Source organism: Dermacentor albipictus, chromosome 4, assembly GCF_038994185.2.
Source record: "Dermacentor albipictus isolate Rhodes 1998 colony chromosome 4, USDA_Dalb.pri_finalv2, whole genome shotgun sequence".
NCBI lineage: Eukaryota > Metazoa > Arthropoda > Arachnida > Ixodida > Ixodidae > Dermacentor > Dermacentor albipictus.
Window position 1 is genome coordinate 78645483 of NC_091824.1, and position 12618 is coordinate 78658100.

General features: G+C 48.0%; 1 protein-coding gene across 1 annotated transcript in view; it reads left to right on the top strand.

The window, feature by feature from the left end:
* Positions 1-12618, top strand: part of LOC135916446 (N-chimaerin-like) — a 58038-nt gene that overhangs the window by 29430 nt on the left and 15990 nt on the right. Inside the window, exons 10-11 of the mRNA XM_065449804.2 lie at positions 8175-8252; positions 8378-8515. Of these exons, the coding sequence (XP_065305876.1) occupies positions 8175-8252; positions 8378-8515 (216 nt within the window). The remainder of the gene's footprint in view (positions 1-8174; positions 8253-8377; positions 8516-12618) is intronic.

The following is a 12618-nucleotide window of genomic DNA, read 5'->3' on the forward strand; positions in this document are numbered from 1 at the left end:
AAGCACTATTATACTGAGGCCTGCACGCTGGTGTACATCAAACCTGCCAGCTACATTGCGATAGATTGATGATCTGTTGCCAACCAGCTCACTGGTGAAAGAGTAATCGGTAGTGAAAAGCCTGACAAGTACATCTACTCAAATGAAAAAATAAGCCTTGCGTTGCGGTTGCACTGTGAAGGTACTTGCCAAGCTGTCGCCATTGTGAGTGTTTAACAGCTTACGTGCTGATTTTGTATCTAATAGAAGCAGGGGTTGCAGATCTGTTCGGTAGGTAAAGGCAAATTGGTGTAGTAAGCTTATGTCTATTGTTTTATGAATACATTCGTTAATTCGACATTGTTATTTAAACTTATTTCAGACATTTTTCTGGTTCTGGGAAATACAAATTAACAAGCTTTTACTGTACTTTCCTGATTATAACACGCCCTTGAATTTAACACGCACCCGGTTTTAATGTGTTCAAAATAAAAAAAATAAGAAAGCAATGACATTAGAGCTCCTTACAAAGTAGAAGCTTAATGTGCACCTGATTTTTTAACAACAAAATCGAACGATGCCTCTCGTTCTGGCAATCAGAAAATGATGAAAACAGCAAACTTTATCTCCACAGAATAAAAATTTATTTACCCTTCATCTCTGTCATCCTCACCCTCATACGGCGCTTTGTCTCTGCCTATGGTCAACTATGGGTTGTCTTTTGTAGGGCCCAGTGTGCATTTGATATTCTGCCTTTATCGAACAACACTACGACAGTTGCAAACAGGATGGTGGTTCTTGCCTAGTGTGACCACTTTGCTAATTTGTCCAGTGATGCATTTAATTCCCCAGAATGTCAAAAGCATGTGGTGCGAATTGTTGCTCCTTGCTTAGCAAGTAATCCTTACTTGCTAAGGAAATAAAATAAATACAATTAAATGCAATAAAATAAATACGAATTTATCTTCTGAATGAGCTTTCGTAATCAAGTACTGAAAGCGCCGTGTTGTGACCTTGCCATATGAGAACTTGTTTTGTTTTGTTGCCATACTGCGATGGCTGTGGCAATGCCACTCTCTAGGCTGGCGCTGATGGTAAGCTGTTTTGTTGCACACAGAGCAAAGATGGTTTTGGTTTCATATATGACTGCACCATGCAGGCAATTTCCACATCAATTTTTCTGAAAAGGAAAGGCGTGTGTTAGACCTGTCTAAAGGCTGTAATCATTCATTTTAAGCTGCCATTTTTGCTTTAAAATCTTGGTAGGGCAAGCTGAAAATACAATGCGTTTCCGCTGGGTGACATTATGTACTTAATGCATACACCATCCCCTAAGCGCCGCCAAGACAGATGCTGCCAGTGTTAGGGTCATCATTGGGGTCAGGTTTGTACATCTTGACCAGTGAAGTTCAAATTATGCGGCCAAGGCCAATTTCAGAAGTGAAATAACGAAAGTTTGGGCCCATAAAGATAGACATATGGGTGCCAGCTGAGACTTTCAGTTAAAATTGAGCTACTGTATTTACTCAATTCTCATGCACCCTCTTAGTAACGCGCAGCTGTTTTCCATGACTAAAAACAAGGAAAAAAATGGCTGTGGCTTAGGTAAGGTTAAGCCCAGGATGCGAAGCATACTAGCCTTTATTTTAGTTGTTGAACCACTGTTTAGCCTGGTGAACTGCTGTTGCTTGGCTATATTTGGTTCGGCTAGACGAAGAAACAACTCATGCATTACTGCTTCGCCTTCAAGAGTGGAACGCGACAGCGTTCCCGTCGACCCGCCAAGGGGTGTAAGACAGACAGACAGACAGACAAAGAACTTTATTAATGGTCCTGAGGAACCGGCGTTAGGGTACCCCCCTTTTCAGGGAGTCCCCGTAGCCGTCGCGGGCCGCACCCACGTCGGGGTTGGAAGATCGTGGTCCTCCGCCCTGTCGCAGGCCCTCTGGACAGCCCGTAGTTGCTCTGAGAGGTCGCCGCTCTTAAGGGCTGCCTCCCAGTCGGTTAGAGTGGTTAGCGATGAGCTGCGTAACGCAGGGCATTGCCAGAGCATATGGGACAAGGAGCAGTACGCCTCCCCACAGTCTGGACAGTGGGGTTCTACGTTAGGCGCGAAGTGACTGAATCTGCCCCTGGAGGGAAATGACCCCGTCTGAAGCATGCGAAACGCCGACGATTGTGGTCTATTAAGTTTAGGGTGTGGTAGCGGAAAGGCCCGCCGAGCAAGTTGATAATGCGTCAAGACTTCGTGGAAGGTGAGAAGCGAATCCCTATACAGCCCTAAGTCGCCGCCCGTGAGTCCACCTGAACCGCCGCGGTGTGTAAGACCTCGCGCACAGTCATGGGCCAACTCATTGGCGTTAACAAGCTCAGAGTGTACATTGATTCCCATATGGGCCGGGAACCATTTGATGCTATGAAAACCAGCAGCCCCCTCGCTGCCGAGGATGGCCGCCGCCTCCTTTGAGATCGAGCCGGAGGCGAAAGCTCGGGCTGCCGATCTGGAGTCTGTAAAGATATTGGAACGTAGAGGGTCCTTCAGTGCTATAGCTATAGCAACTTGCTCGGCTACTGTTGAAGAAACCTTCCGCACGGATGCTGAATTAATGAGAGTGCCATTACAGTCAACCGAAACTACGGCATAGTGATCAGAGCACTCGTACTGGGCGGCATCAACGAAACATGCCAGATTCGGAGTGGCAGCAGCCGCTTTTAACAGGGAACGAGCCCTGGCTACCCGGCGCCCTACATTGTATTGAGGGTGGACGTTACGTGGCATGGGATCTACCTTGAACGTATCTCGGACCATGGGTGATAGGGTCACGTTGCGCTCCGTGATGTCCTGGTGACCGCATCCAACGGATTCGAGGATGCGTCTCCCCGCTCGCGATGATGATAGTCGAATTATTTGAGCCACTCGTTGGGCCTCGATCACCTCTGATAGGGTGTTGTGCATGCCTAGTTGCATGAGACGCGCGGTGCTGGTAGTGAGTGGTAAACCCAGCACGCGCTTGATGCTTTTGCGCATGAGGGCGTCGATTTTGGCCTCATCCCCTTTAGACCAGCGCAACGCGGAGGCTACATAGTTAACGTGGCTCATCAGAAACGCGTGGTAGAGTCTGAGTAGATTGCTCTCGCTTAAACCCCCTCTGCGGTTCGAGACCCTGAGGATAAGCCGAAGCATATTCTCCGTCTTCGAAGTAATGCGGGCTATAGTCTGTGAGTTGCCCCCGCGAGATTCCAGCAAGAGTCCGAGGACCCTGATGGTATCCACTCTGTGAATTTGTTGTCCGTCCTTCGTATAGAGGGCTATGGGAATTTGATCTAAGGGTGTGGAGCACCTAACCCCCCGTCGGGTGGGCCTATACAATAGAAGTTCGGACTTGGTTGGTGACAGACTCAGGCCCGTGTCTAGTAGGAAGTGTTCTGTGATGTCGAGCGCCTCTTGGAGCGCGCTCTCAACTGCAGCGTCAGACCCTCCCAAGCACCACACGGTAATATCATCCGCGTAGAGGGCGTGACCCGTTCCTCTTACTGTGGCCAGTCTGTCCGAGAGGCCCTTCATGGCGATGTTAAACAGTAGAGGAGAGATGACCGCCCCTTGCGGGGTGCCTCTCGCTCCCAATGTAAATTCATTCGATTTGATTTGCCCTATTTTGACAGTGGCCTTGCGATCCCTGAGGAAGGAGCTAACGTACGCATGGAATCGTGGCCCCAGGCCCAGATCTGAGATGGCGTCTAGTACGAACCGGTGCGAGATGTTATCAAAAGCCTTGGACAAGTCTAGCGCAAGGATGCCCCGAGTGTCTCTAGTGTCGACATCAATGATTTGCCTCTTTATAAGTAACATGACGTCCTGTGTGGAGAGTGCCGGCCGAAAGCCGACCATGTTGTGAGGGAATAACTCATTATTTTCTATATGCCTAGATATACGGTTGTGAATGACATGTTCGGCCACCTTACCCACGCAGGACGTGAGCGAGATGGGCCGCATGTTCTCCGGCCCAAGAGGTTTGCCTGGTTTCGGGATGAGCACCACTGAGGCTGTCTTCCAGGAGTCGGGGACTAAGCCCGTTTCCCAAATTTTATTGACCTCCCCGGTGAGCAGCGCAACTGATTGTTCGTCCAAGTTTCGGAGGAGCTTATTGGAGATGCCATCCGGGCCCGGCGCAGAGCGACCGTTGAGCGTTTGCAGCACCTCCCAGATTTCGGATTCCGTGAAGGGGGCGTCGAGCTCCCCCATCGCTCCCCCCCGATAACAAGGATAATCCCCGTCACCGGAGTGGCCCAGCGGAAGATACTTTTCGGCCAACTCTTGCAAGAGGACGTGTTCAAATACGCCCGCCGCCTTTTGATTATGAACTATGCGATCGATGGCTAGTCTCTGATTGCTTTTGGTTTGCGAGTCGTCGAGTAAGTGTTTGAGCAGGTTCCATTTGCCCCCCGTTCTCATCTGCCCATCAACCGAGGAGCACACTTCATTCCATTGTTGTTTGGACAGTTCGATGGAATGAGTTTCAATTGTACGATTGAGCTCCGCAATTTTCTTACGAAGCCGGCGGTGGAGTCTGTGCGTTCTCCAGCGGTGCAGGATGGAGTTTTTGGCTTCTAGGAGGTGTGCAAGGCGCGCGTCCATACGATCTACCTTTAGGTCGGTCTTAACCACCTTGGTCGCAGCTTGTACGTCCTTCTGTAGTCTTGTGAACAGACTATCGAGATTATCGTAGTCGGTCTGGTCCGCCTTCCGTATTTTCCGGAAGGCATCCCAATCCGTCACTTTAAATTCCCTGGTAGGGGCTGTGCTAATGGTTAGGGTAATCTCCACAATGAAGTGGTCGCTGCCCAGGTTCTCTTGCAAATTTTGCCATCCTGCTCCGGGGGCGTTCTTGACGAACGCCAGGTCCGGAGTGGTGTCTCGGACTACCGACGTGCCGGTTCGCGTCGGGTATTGAGCATCCGTAATCAATTCCAGTGAGCAGTCAGCAACTGCCTGGACAAGGAGATTGCCCTTGGTGGATTGGCGGGGGTATCCCCAGGCATTGTGGGGGGCATTGAAGTCACCCGCTATCACTATGGGGGCTCCCTTGCTCAGGGCCACCGCCTTTGTCATGATCGTGGCGAATGACTGCCGTTGATCCGACGGCGAGCTGTATATGTTTAAAAGAAAGACACTGCTCTTAAGCCAATTGTTAGGGATAATTTCGACCATAATGATTTCCGCCCTAGTTCTGCCAATTTGTAATTTGTGTACTTGAAAGGAGCACTTCCGTGCGACCAAGGTTGCTAAACCCCGCTTTCCTTCCTCCCGCATCGATACAACCCGGTATCCCGGGAAGGTGGGTGCGTCATCGAGAGTTTCTTGTAAAAGAATTACGTGCGGTTTGACCGCCTGTGCCGAAACGAATTGCTGCAGCGGAGCTTTGCGCCTTTGGAAACTGGCACAGTTCCACTGCCACACAACCAACTTATTGGGATTGACCGCCATGGTGATTGCCTTGGATTGGCCATTCCACCGTCTTGTTGACGGGGACGGCGCTTGCGGGTAAAGGTGCCCGATGGGGCTCCCTCGAAGGCTGTCTAGCCGTAGCTAACGCGGCCTGTGCACTTTCCAGGGACGCCATCCTTTTAAGGAGGACAGTCACGCTTTCAGCGAGCTGCTGAATAGCCCGCTGCATGCTTTCTAAGTCCTTGTGATTGGACTCGGTCTCCATAGAGTCAGCGTCCCCCTCTGGGGGCGCGGCCCTACGTTTACCCGAGCGCGCCTGTGGCTCCCCTGAGGGGGGCACCGGTTGCTTCTCGACTTGCGAGGGGTACGACTTACGGAAAGACTCAAAGTCGGCCCTCATCTGCTGCATTTCTGCTTTGAGTCGAGCGTTCTCTTGCATGAGTTGAGCGACTCTGGGATCAACCTTATGCTCCGGCAATGCTACCTGCGTTACCTTTGAAGCCGGCGTCGTCTGCTTCGACTTGACACGATCGGCCCAGGTTGGCGTTTCCTGGATCCGAACCCGGGAGTTAGAGCGCCCTCGGGAACGAGAGCGCCCTCTGGAGAGGCTGCGTTGTCGACCAGAGGGCGTGACGGAGCGCTCCCTCCTGGGGGCTCCCGCCGCGCTGGAGCCACGTGGCCTGTTCTCCTTGGCCAGCTGTTGCTGCTGGTGCTTGTTGTTGGCGCGCTTACGGCGCCGTCGGCGTCTGCGTACGACGTATGGGACTTGAAAGCGCTGCTTACACGTTTTGTCCGCCGTAAGATGCGGGCCTCCGCAAAGGGCGCACTTCGGCGAACACTGGTGGTCATCGGGTGGTGAGCTTAGTCCGCAGCCCCGGCAATCCTCATTGGTGGGGTTGGGGCAGACGTCCGCGCGATGTCCCAAGCCGCCACACGCGTAGCACACCTCGGTTTGGCGTTTGTAGAGCGTGCAGCGCAGAAGGCTGACGCCGCACATGACATAGTTAGGCACTTTCATGCCGTCGAAGAGGACAACCACTGTGGTGGTGTTCTTAATTCGTTTGACTTCCAGAGCCTTCGGGTTACGATGGTTGACAATCATGCGCTGGTGTAAGACAATGGGCTACAGGGCAGCGACTACGCGCCCCGCATTGGACGCGGTGCGCGTCGAGCAAAGCAGCGTTCGGCGCGGCAACGAAATGTGCGCCTGAGCAAGAGACCCACGCCTTAGAAACAGCTCGTTTCTAAGGCAACACCGCATTCACTAGAGGCGCTTTTGTACCGCTTTGAAGCATCGTACTCGTGGCTCAGTGGTAGCGTCTCCGTCCCACACTCCGGAGACCCCGGTTCGATTCCCACCCAGCCCGTCTTGCAAGAGTTGAGCCAAAGCCACTTCTCCTCTGTCGTGACGTCACGGTGTCACGTGGTTTCATGGCGACACCGCCGCGCCTGAGGAGCTGGGTTGAGCTCTCGTAATATGCTTCGCATAAAAATAATCGCCCTCGATTTTAATGCGCACACGTTTGCCGCAACCTAAAGAAAATAAAAGTCCTACAGTACGGCACACCTCATTCTTTCATACAGGAATACAACTTCCTCTCATTTGGAAAAACAAAGATTTACTCCCAATATACCAAAGTTGCGATAAATAAAGAAAAGTTGCAGATTTCGCAGAAAGGCGAAGCATCAATTACGATAGCAGATTAGTAGACCGCTCTAAGAAAAGTAAGGATAGTAGTTTTATCGGCCACACAAACTTTTAAAAAAACATTAGCTTACTAACTAAGTTAACAAGCATGGTGTCATGCTCGCACAAGCAAACATGAACATGTCTCACGCAATGACTGTGGAAACTTTATCAAAACGCTTGAGTGTGGAAGTGCTGTAGCAGGTGCAAGCAAATTGACCTTTGTGTGGCCTCTCGCTTCAATGGGCACAAAGCTACGAGAACACAGCGCGGTGTGCCTAGATGCGTAGACTCTGTCTCAGTTGCAGATCGCTTTCAAGATAGGTACTCTGCAGCTGTGCCGTACATAGCAGCCGCCGGAGTAGAAAGCTTCTCCTGTTTGCGCCAGTCCTGCGTGCAAGTTTCTGAAACTCCGAACACTTGTGATACGGCCCCATCTCAGTCCGCCTCCGCACACGTGATCATTTTCCTTGTAATTGCGGCAACGTGATGAACTCGGCATGTCATTGCAGTCAGCACTTCCATGCTGATAGAGCAAATGCGGAAAACGGGAAGAACCGGGAAGACAGATGGTGCGATAACCTAAGCACACATACTACAGCACATGGACGAAGCTACAACAGCCAGGCTCGAAGCGCGCGCGAGGTGGCCATTTTGAAATTCTGATGGCAATATGGTAATGCAGATTTAGGGTCGTACTTGATTCTAACACGCGCACAATTTTTGGACTCATTTTATTGGAAAAGAAGTGCACATTAGATTCGAGTAATTACAGTAACTGAAATATCAAATTAACGTGAGTATACTGCACTTCAAATTGCTCTAAAGCAATACGTGCTGCAAGTGCCCCACTGAGCACTACAGCTTCCTTGGTGAGCGAAGACATTATTCGAGTGCTATGTTATATGTGCACTTATATTTCTCGCCTTGCGTAAATAAGTTGCAAGCAAAGCACAGTGTGGTTTAAAGCCTGGCAAAAAAAATAATGGTCAGTGCTCTGTGAACTTGTGTTTCATTTGTGTAAGCACATTTAAGGAAAATTGCTTTTTCTATTTCTTGCAGGCTTAGATACGGAAGGCATTTATCGTGTATCTGGATTTAGTGATGAAATAGAAGCTTTGAGGATGTCATTTGAGAAAGGTAATAATTGATTTTACTATTTAGATTTTCTCATTTCTTTGTTGTTAGTATTTGATGTAGTTGTGTGAGTAAACATACCTTTATTATGCAAACTCTGTTATCAACATTTTTCTGGTTTGCTGCAGATGGAGAAAGTGCACCATTGAGTGCATCAGCATATGAAGACGTCCATGTAGTGGCGGGTGCCCTAAAACTGTTTCTGAGGTTGCTACCAATACCCCTGATCACCTTTGACAGCTATACAAAGTTTTTTGATGCAGTCAGTAAGTGCATGTCATTCACTTTTCAACTTTATTTTTCATGTGAATGCGTAAGTACCAGTTCTAAAACCATATGCATAATGCTGAACCTGCTTGTGTAAAGCACAATCGTTGCAGTCTCTGGCTGATGATTTGCACAAGATAATTTCTACATTCTCAATTTTTCAGAAAGCTTTGTGGTACACCACTAGAGGCGCCATTGACGTAATCCATATGGATGAAAAAAACTTTTGACATCTTGCTGTGTGCCATTTGATATTTCACACTTCACCTGCACATTTACATGTCAGTTCAGCTCACTGAAACATGCAGAAAAATTAATGTAATTGTTTTTATGTTGCCTGCACCTCCTCGAAATCAAAAGTAACAGCACTTAACTGATCCCGGGAGTGGGATATGCGTAAACCCAACCACACCCAAATTTCGGGACATGCGAAGTCAAGCAGTTCAAGGCCACTTTTGTGTGTTTGTTCTTTGTGCATACCATGCATCGAGCGTTTGTTTCCTTAATGCATAAAATAATGAAATGGCTTCGGGTGACTTCTTTGAATGCTGTTATAATTGTTTTTTCTTCAGAATTGTCACGAAGCTTCAGATGACACCAACTCTGCCCTCAATGTTTGCTCTGATGCAGGTGGTGATGAAGCAAAAGAAGTTTAGTATAGTTTGCTGTTGGGGTGGTTGGCACATATTTCTAAATTGAAAACCAATGCCAGGAAAGAGAACAAACTTTCTTGTCTTGTTTCATGGCACTGTCATTAAATTTAGAAATTGATAGAAGTGCCAGGCAGTGACTTGAAAAGAAACCTGCAATCATTTGGCTATTGCAGCATGGTTGACATCTGTTCTAGTGGCGAGGGGATGAAGATTTTAGTGCACGCATGGACTGTACTTTCGTCAATCTGTACTGACAGCATGACAGTGGTTGGAATGCAGATTGAACAGGTTGCATGCAGGGGCATATGTCTGCAGCAATGCATTTACAAGTGTTTTCTGGCCACTTGTGGAAAAAATACACATTTTCTGGCTAATCTATTATTTTGGGACATTTAGGCCACCCTTGTCGGGTCCTAATTATTGGTCAGCCACTAATCATATTCAAGAAGCAAAGTATGATGAAAGAAGACATAGAAATTAGTGCAAATACAGTGGAACCCCAGTTACGCAACTTTTTTGGAAACGCGTGAAAACGTCATGTAATCCGAGCGTCAAATAATCCGACCAACAAAATTTGTCTATAGTTGATGGACTCGTGTGAAAAAGTTGTGAGGAGCTTCAGTTTAAACTATAGGCTAATACTCTGCAGTATTCAGAAGCCGAAATTGCCAGAAATGTGAATGCAAGAAGAATACTGCATTGCAGGTGGCAATCATGTTTTATTGGAGAGATTTAGCATACTACAACATTATAGTATTCTCATTCACAGACTTTAAAGGGGCCCTGAACAGCTTTCTATGGAAGGGGAGAAAGGCATTTGAGGTGAAAACAGGCTATTTCAGAAATACATTGCCGCAAAAAGTAGTTCAGTGCATTCAGCATAAGCCGAGTTAATAGCAGTCAAACACGGCCTCCGCTGTGCTCCCGTTCCTTCTTCAGTACCTTGCACTGCAAAGACGTTGCGGCGAAGGCACTGTGGCGCAGTGGGGCACGCCCACGACGCTCTGCCTTCTAAATGTCACCTTGGTGTGCAGTTTAAATTTCATTTTGGATGTTAACGCAGACGCCACGACTTCTGTCTTTGGTGCCTACGACGTGCTAAACATAAGCCAAATGCAGTTGTCCTCAGCGAGCCTCAGGGCGCTTAGCCAGTGAACTCGTGGCGGCACCCCGAGGCGGCTGCAGTATTTATGCCATGTAGCCGACTGCAGCTTGATGTCAGCTATCGGCCAATAGCAGCCATCTAAGAAAATGATGAAATAGTGCGTCCAATGATGAAATAGTGCATCTAGAAGAGAGTCAGGACCGATCCTTCCGTTGAAAAGAGAGCGTTTGAGAGAAAGGTGACTTTGCGATCTGCTTGCGAGCTCTATGCACCACGTACGACAGCAAAACTTGGCTGAGATATTCACAGCAGCGTATGCTACCCACAGACTATGTTATTTCACGAAGCTCAAGGCGCGGTTCAGGGCCCCTTTAAAAAGATTTATCAATTTCTTATGGACTTTCTTTCCATACAGCAAGAGCTGTTTTTCAAGCGCAGCAAGGTCCATTAGAACGTCACCTACGGCGGCGTCCGCCTGCATAGACAAATCTCTGAACGCTGTCGATGCTGTATAGACTCGTGTTAGGGCCGCACCCCAAGCTTGGCAGGCCCAAATTTGTGCAAAAACGTTTCCAGCGGAGAAACAATCGTGTTCAATATCCGGATGCTGTGCACATGCATCAGTGAATTTTCGTGCACTATTTCCACATGCCACTACTAGATGGTGAGAGCCACCTAGTAGCAGCACATACTATCTAGAGCCATATAGTAGCAGCCCTTAGACATGACCAAACCAAATGGTTTGGTCCCGTGTCGGGACTGCACCTTGTCAAAATTGGGGAAAAACAGTGCGGTCCTTACATGAATCTATACAGTATGCAGCACATTCGCAAATGTAGGCGCAAGCAAGCAATCAAAGAAACATCTGTGGCATCATCCTAGTTCGAAGTCACAGCCAGCAGTGTTGGCATGATACGACGACACACGTGAGACCAAAAGCCCAACGACGGATGCTTGAGAAGACTTGTGCGCTGCATGGAAACAAGGGGCTCCGAAATGCATGTGTGAACATGTGTATCTGATACGATTTTTATGTGTTTCGGTGGCTAATCGGTTTGATCTTCACACATGCTTTTGAGCATTCCATTCGTTCTAGGGCGATATGCTTGGGGGATCGTTCAGTGCCGTTCCCTCGTAGCACCTTCCTCACGTGTCTTCTGTTTGGTTTGCAGTGTTGAGCGGGTTGTCATATGAGATGGGATATGCGTACACTCATGTCGGATAATTGAGGTTTTCAATGCATTGCCTCTATTGGGAGTTTGCCGGCACCGCACTAATCCCTCATAAAGCGTGGGATGTTTCAAAATAATGGGACATATAAACTGGGTTCCGCTGCATCTGTGTTAGGGCTCACGCAAATATCTGTAAAGTCGGAACAGCATTCAAATATAAATATGGGCTTGGCTTCATAAATTTTAGCCTTGTGAAAAAGGTTTTTTCACGTGCTGTGGTTTTTTTTTCACATAACAAACCTTATGCAACTCTGCAGCAGAATTCTTACTTAGTTGCTTGCATAGTTGCATGTTGCCGTTATCGCAATCGCCTTCTTTCTAGAACATTTCTCTTTCTGGAAATTAATGGCACCATCAAAATGCATTATACAGTCAAACTTCGTCATTACTCATGTTCCTCATTTTTGAATTAGTATCTCATAAAATTTGAAAAACGCACACCAGTAAACAAATACAATTTGGATTCGTCCAATAGTTGAATTTGGCAAAGCTGACTAGTAAACTTTGAATTATCCAGCTAAGGCCAATTTTGAGATCGACATAACGAAAGTTTGGGCCCATAGAAATGTACTGGTGCCAGCCAGGACTTTTGCTCGATATCGAATGAACGAAAACGTTGAATTAACCGGAGTCGAGTTGACTGAAGTCGAATTAACGGAAGGCTTGTGTGGAAACTAGGTCTGTTTCTTTGTTTTGTGCCTGCAGGTAGAGCTAGGTTGATGGAATTGGGCATCTGTGACGACCTTTGGTGTGGGCTGCGTGGCTTAAATTGTAGGCAAGCAAAAGCACTGTGATGTTATTAACGGCTCCGGAGTATACTCGGAACAGCTTCCGAGAAAAGTGGTGCAGTACTATGCAGCATTCTTCTTGAATCACAACAGACCAGTGAGTCATTCTAGTACCACACTTGGACTGTGAACACAAACATGAAAGCGGAACTGCTGGCAGTATTCAACACATTTGAGCAATAGCTTTCTGCCATTTGACCACTGTGGCATGGCAGTAGTATAATGTGCTGGCGACGGCGTTCTTTGAACATCAGGGTTAAACTGTTGAAGAAAGCACTGAGCCCCTAGCTTTTTTAAGGATGCATGCTCGAGACAGGCCCTTCC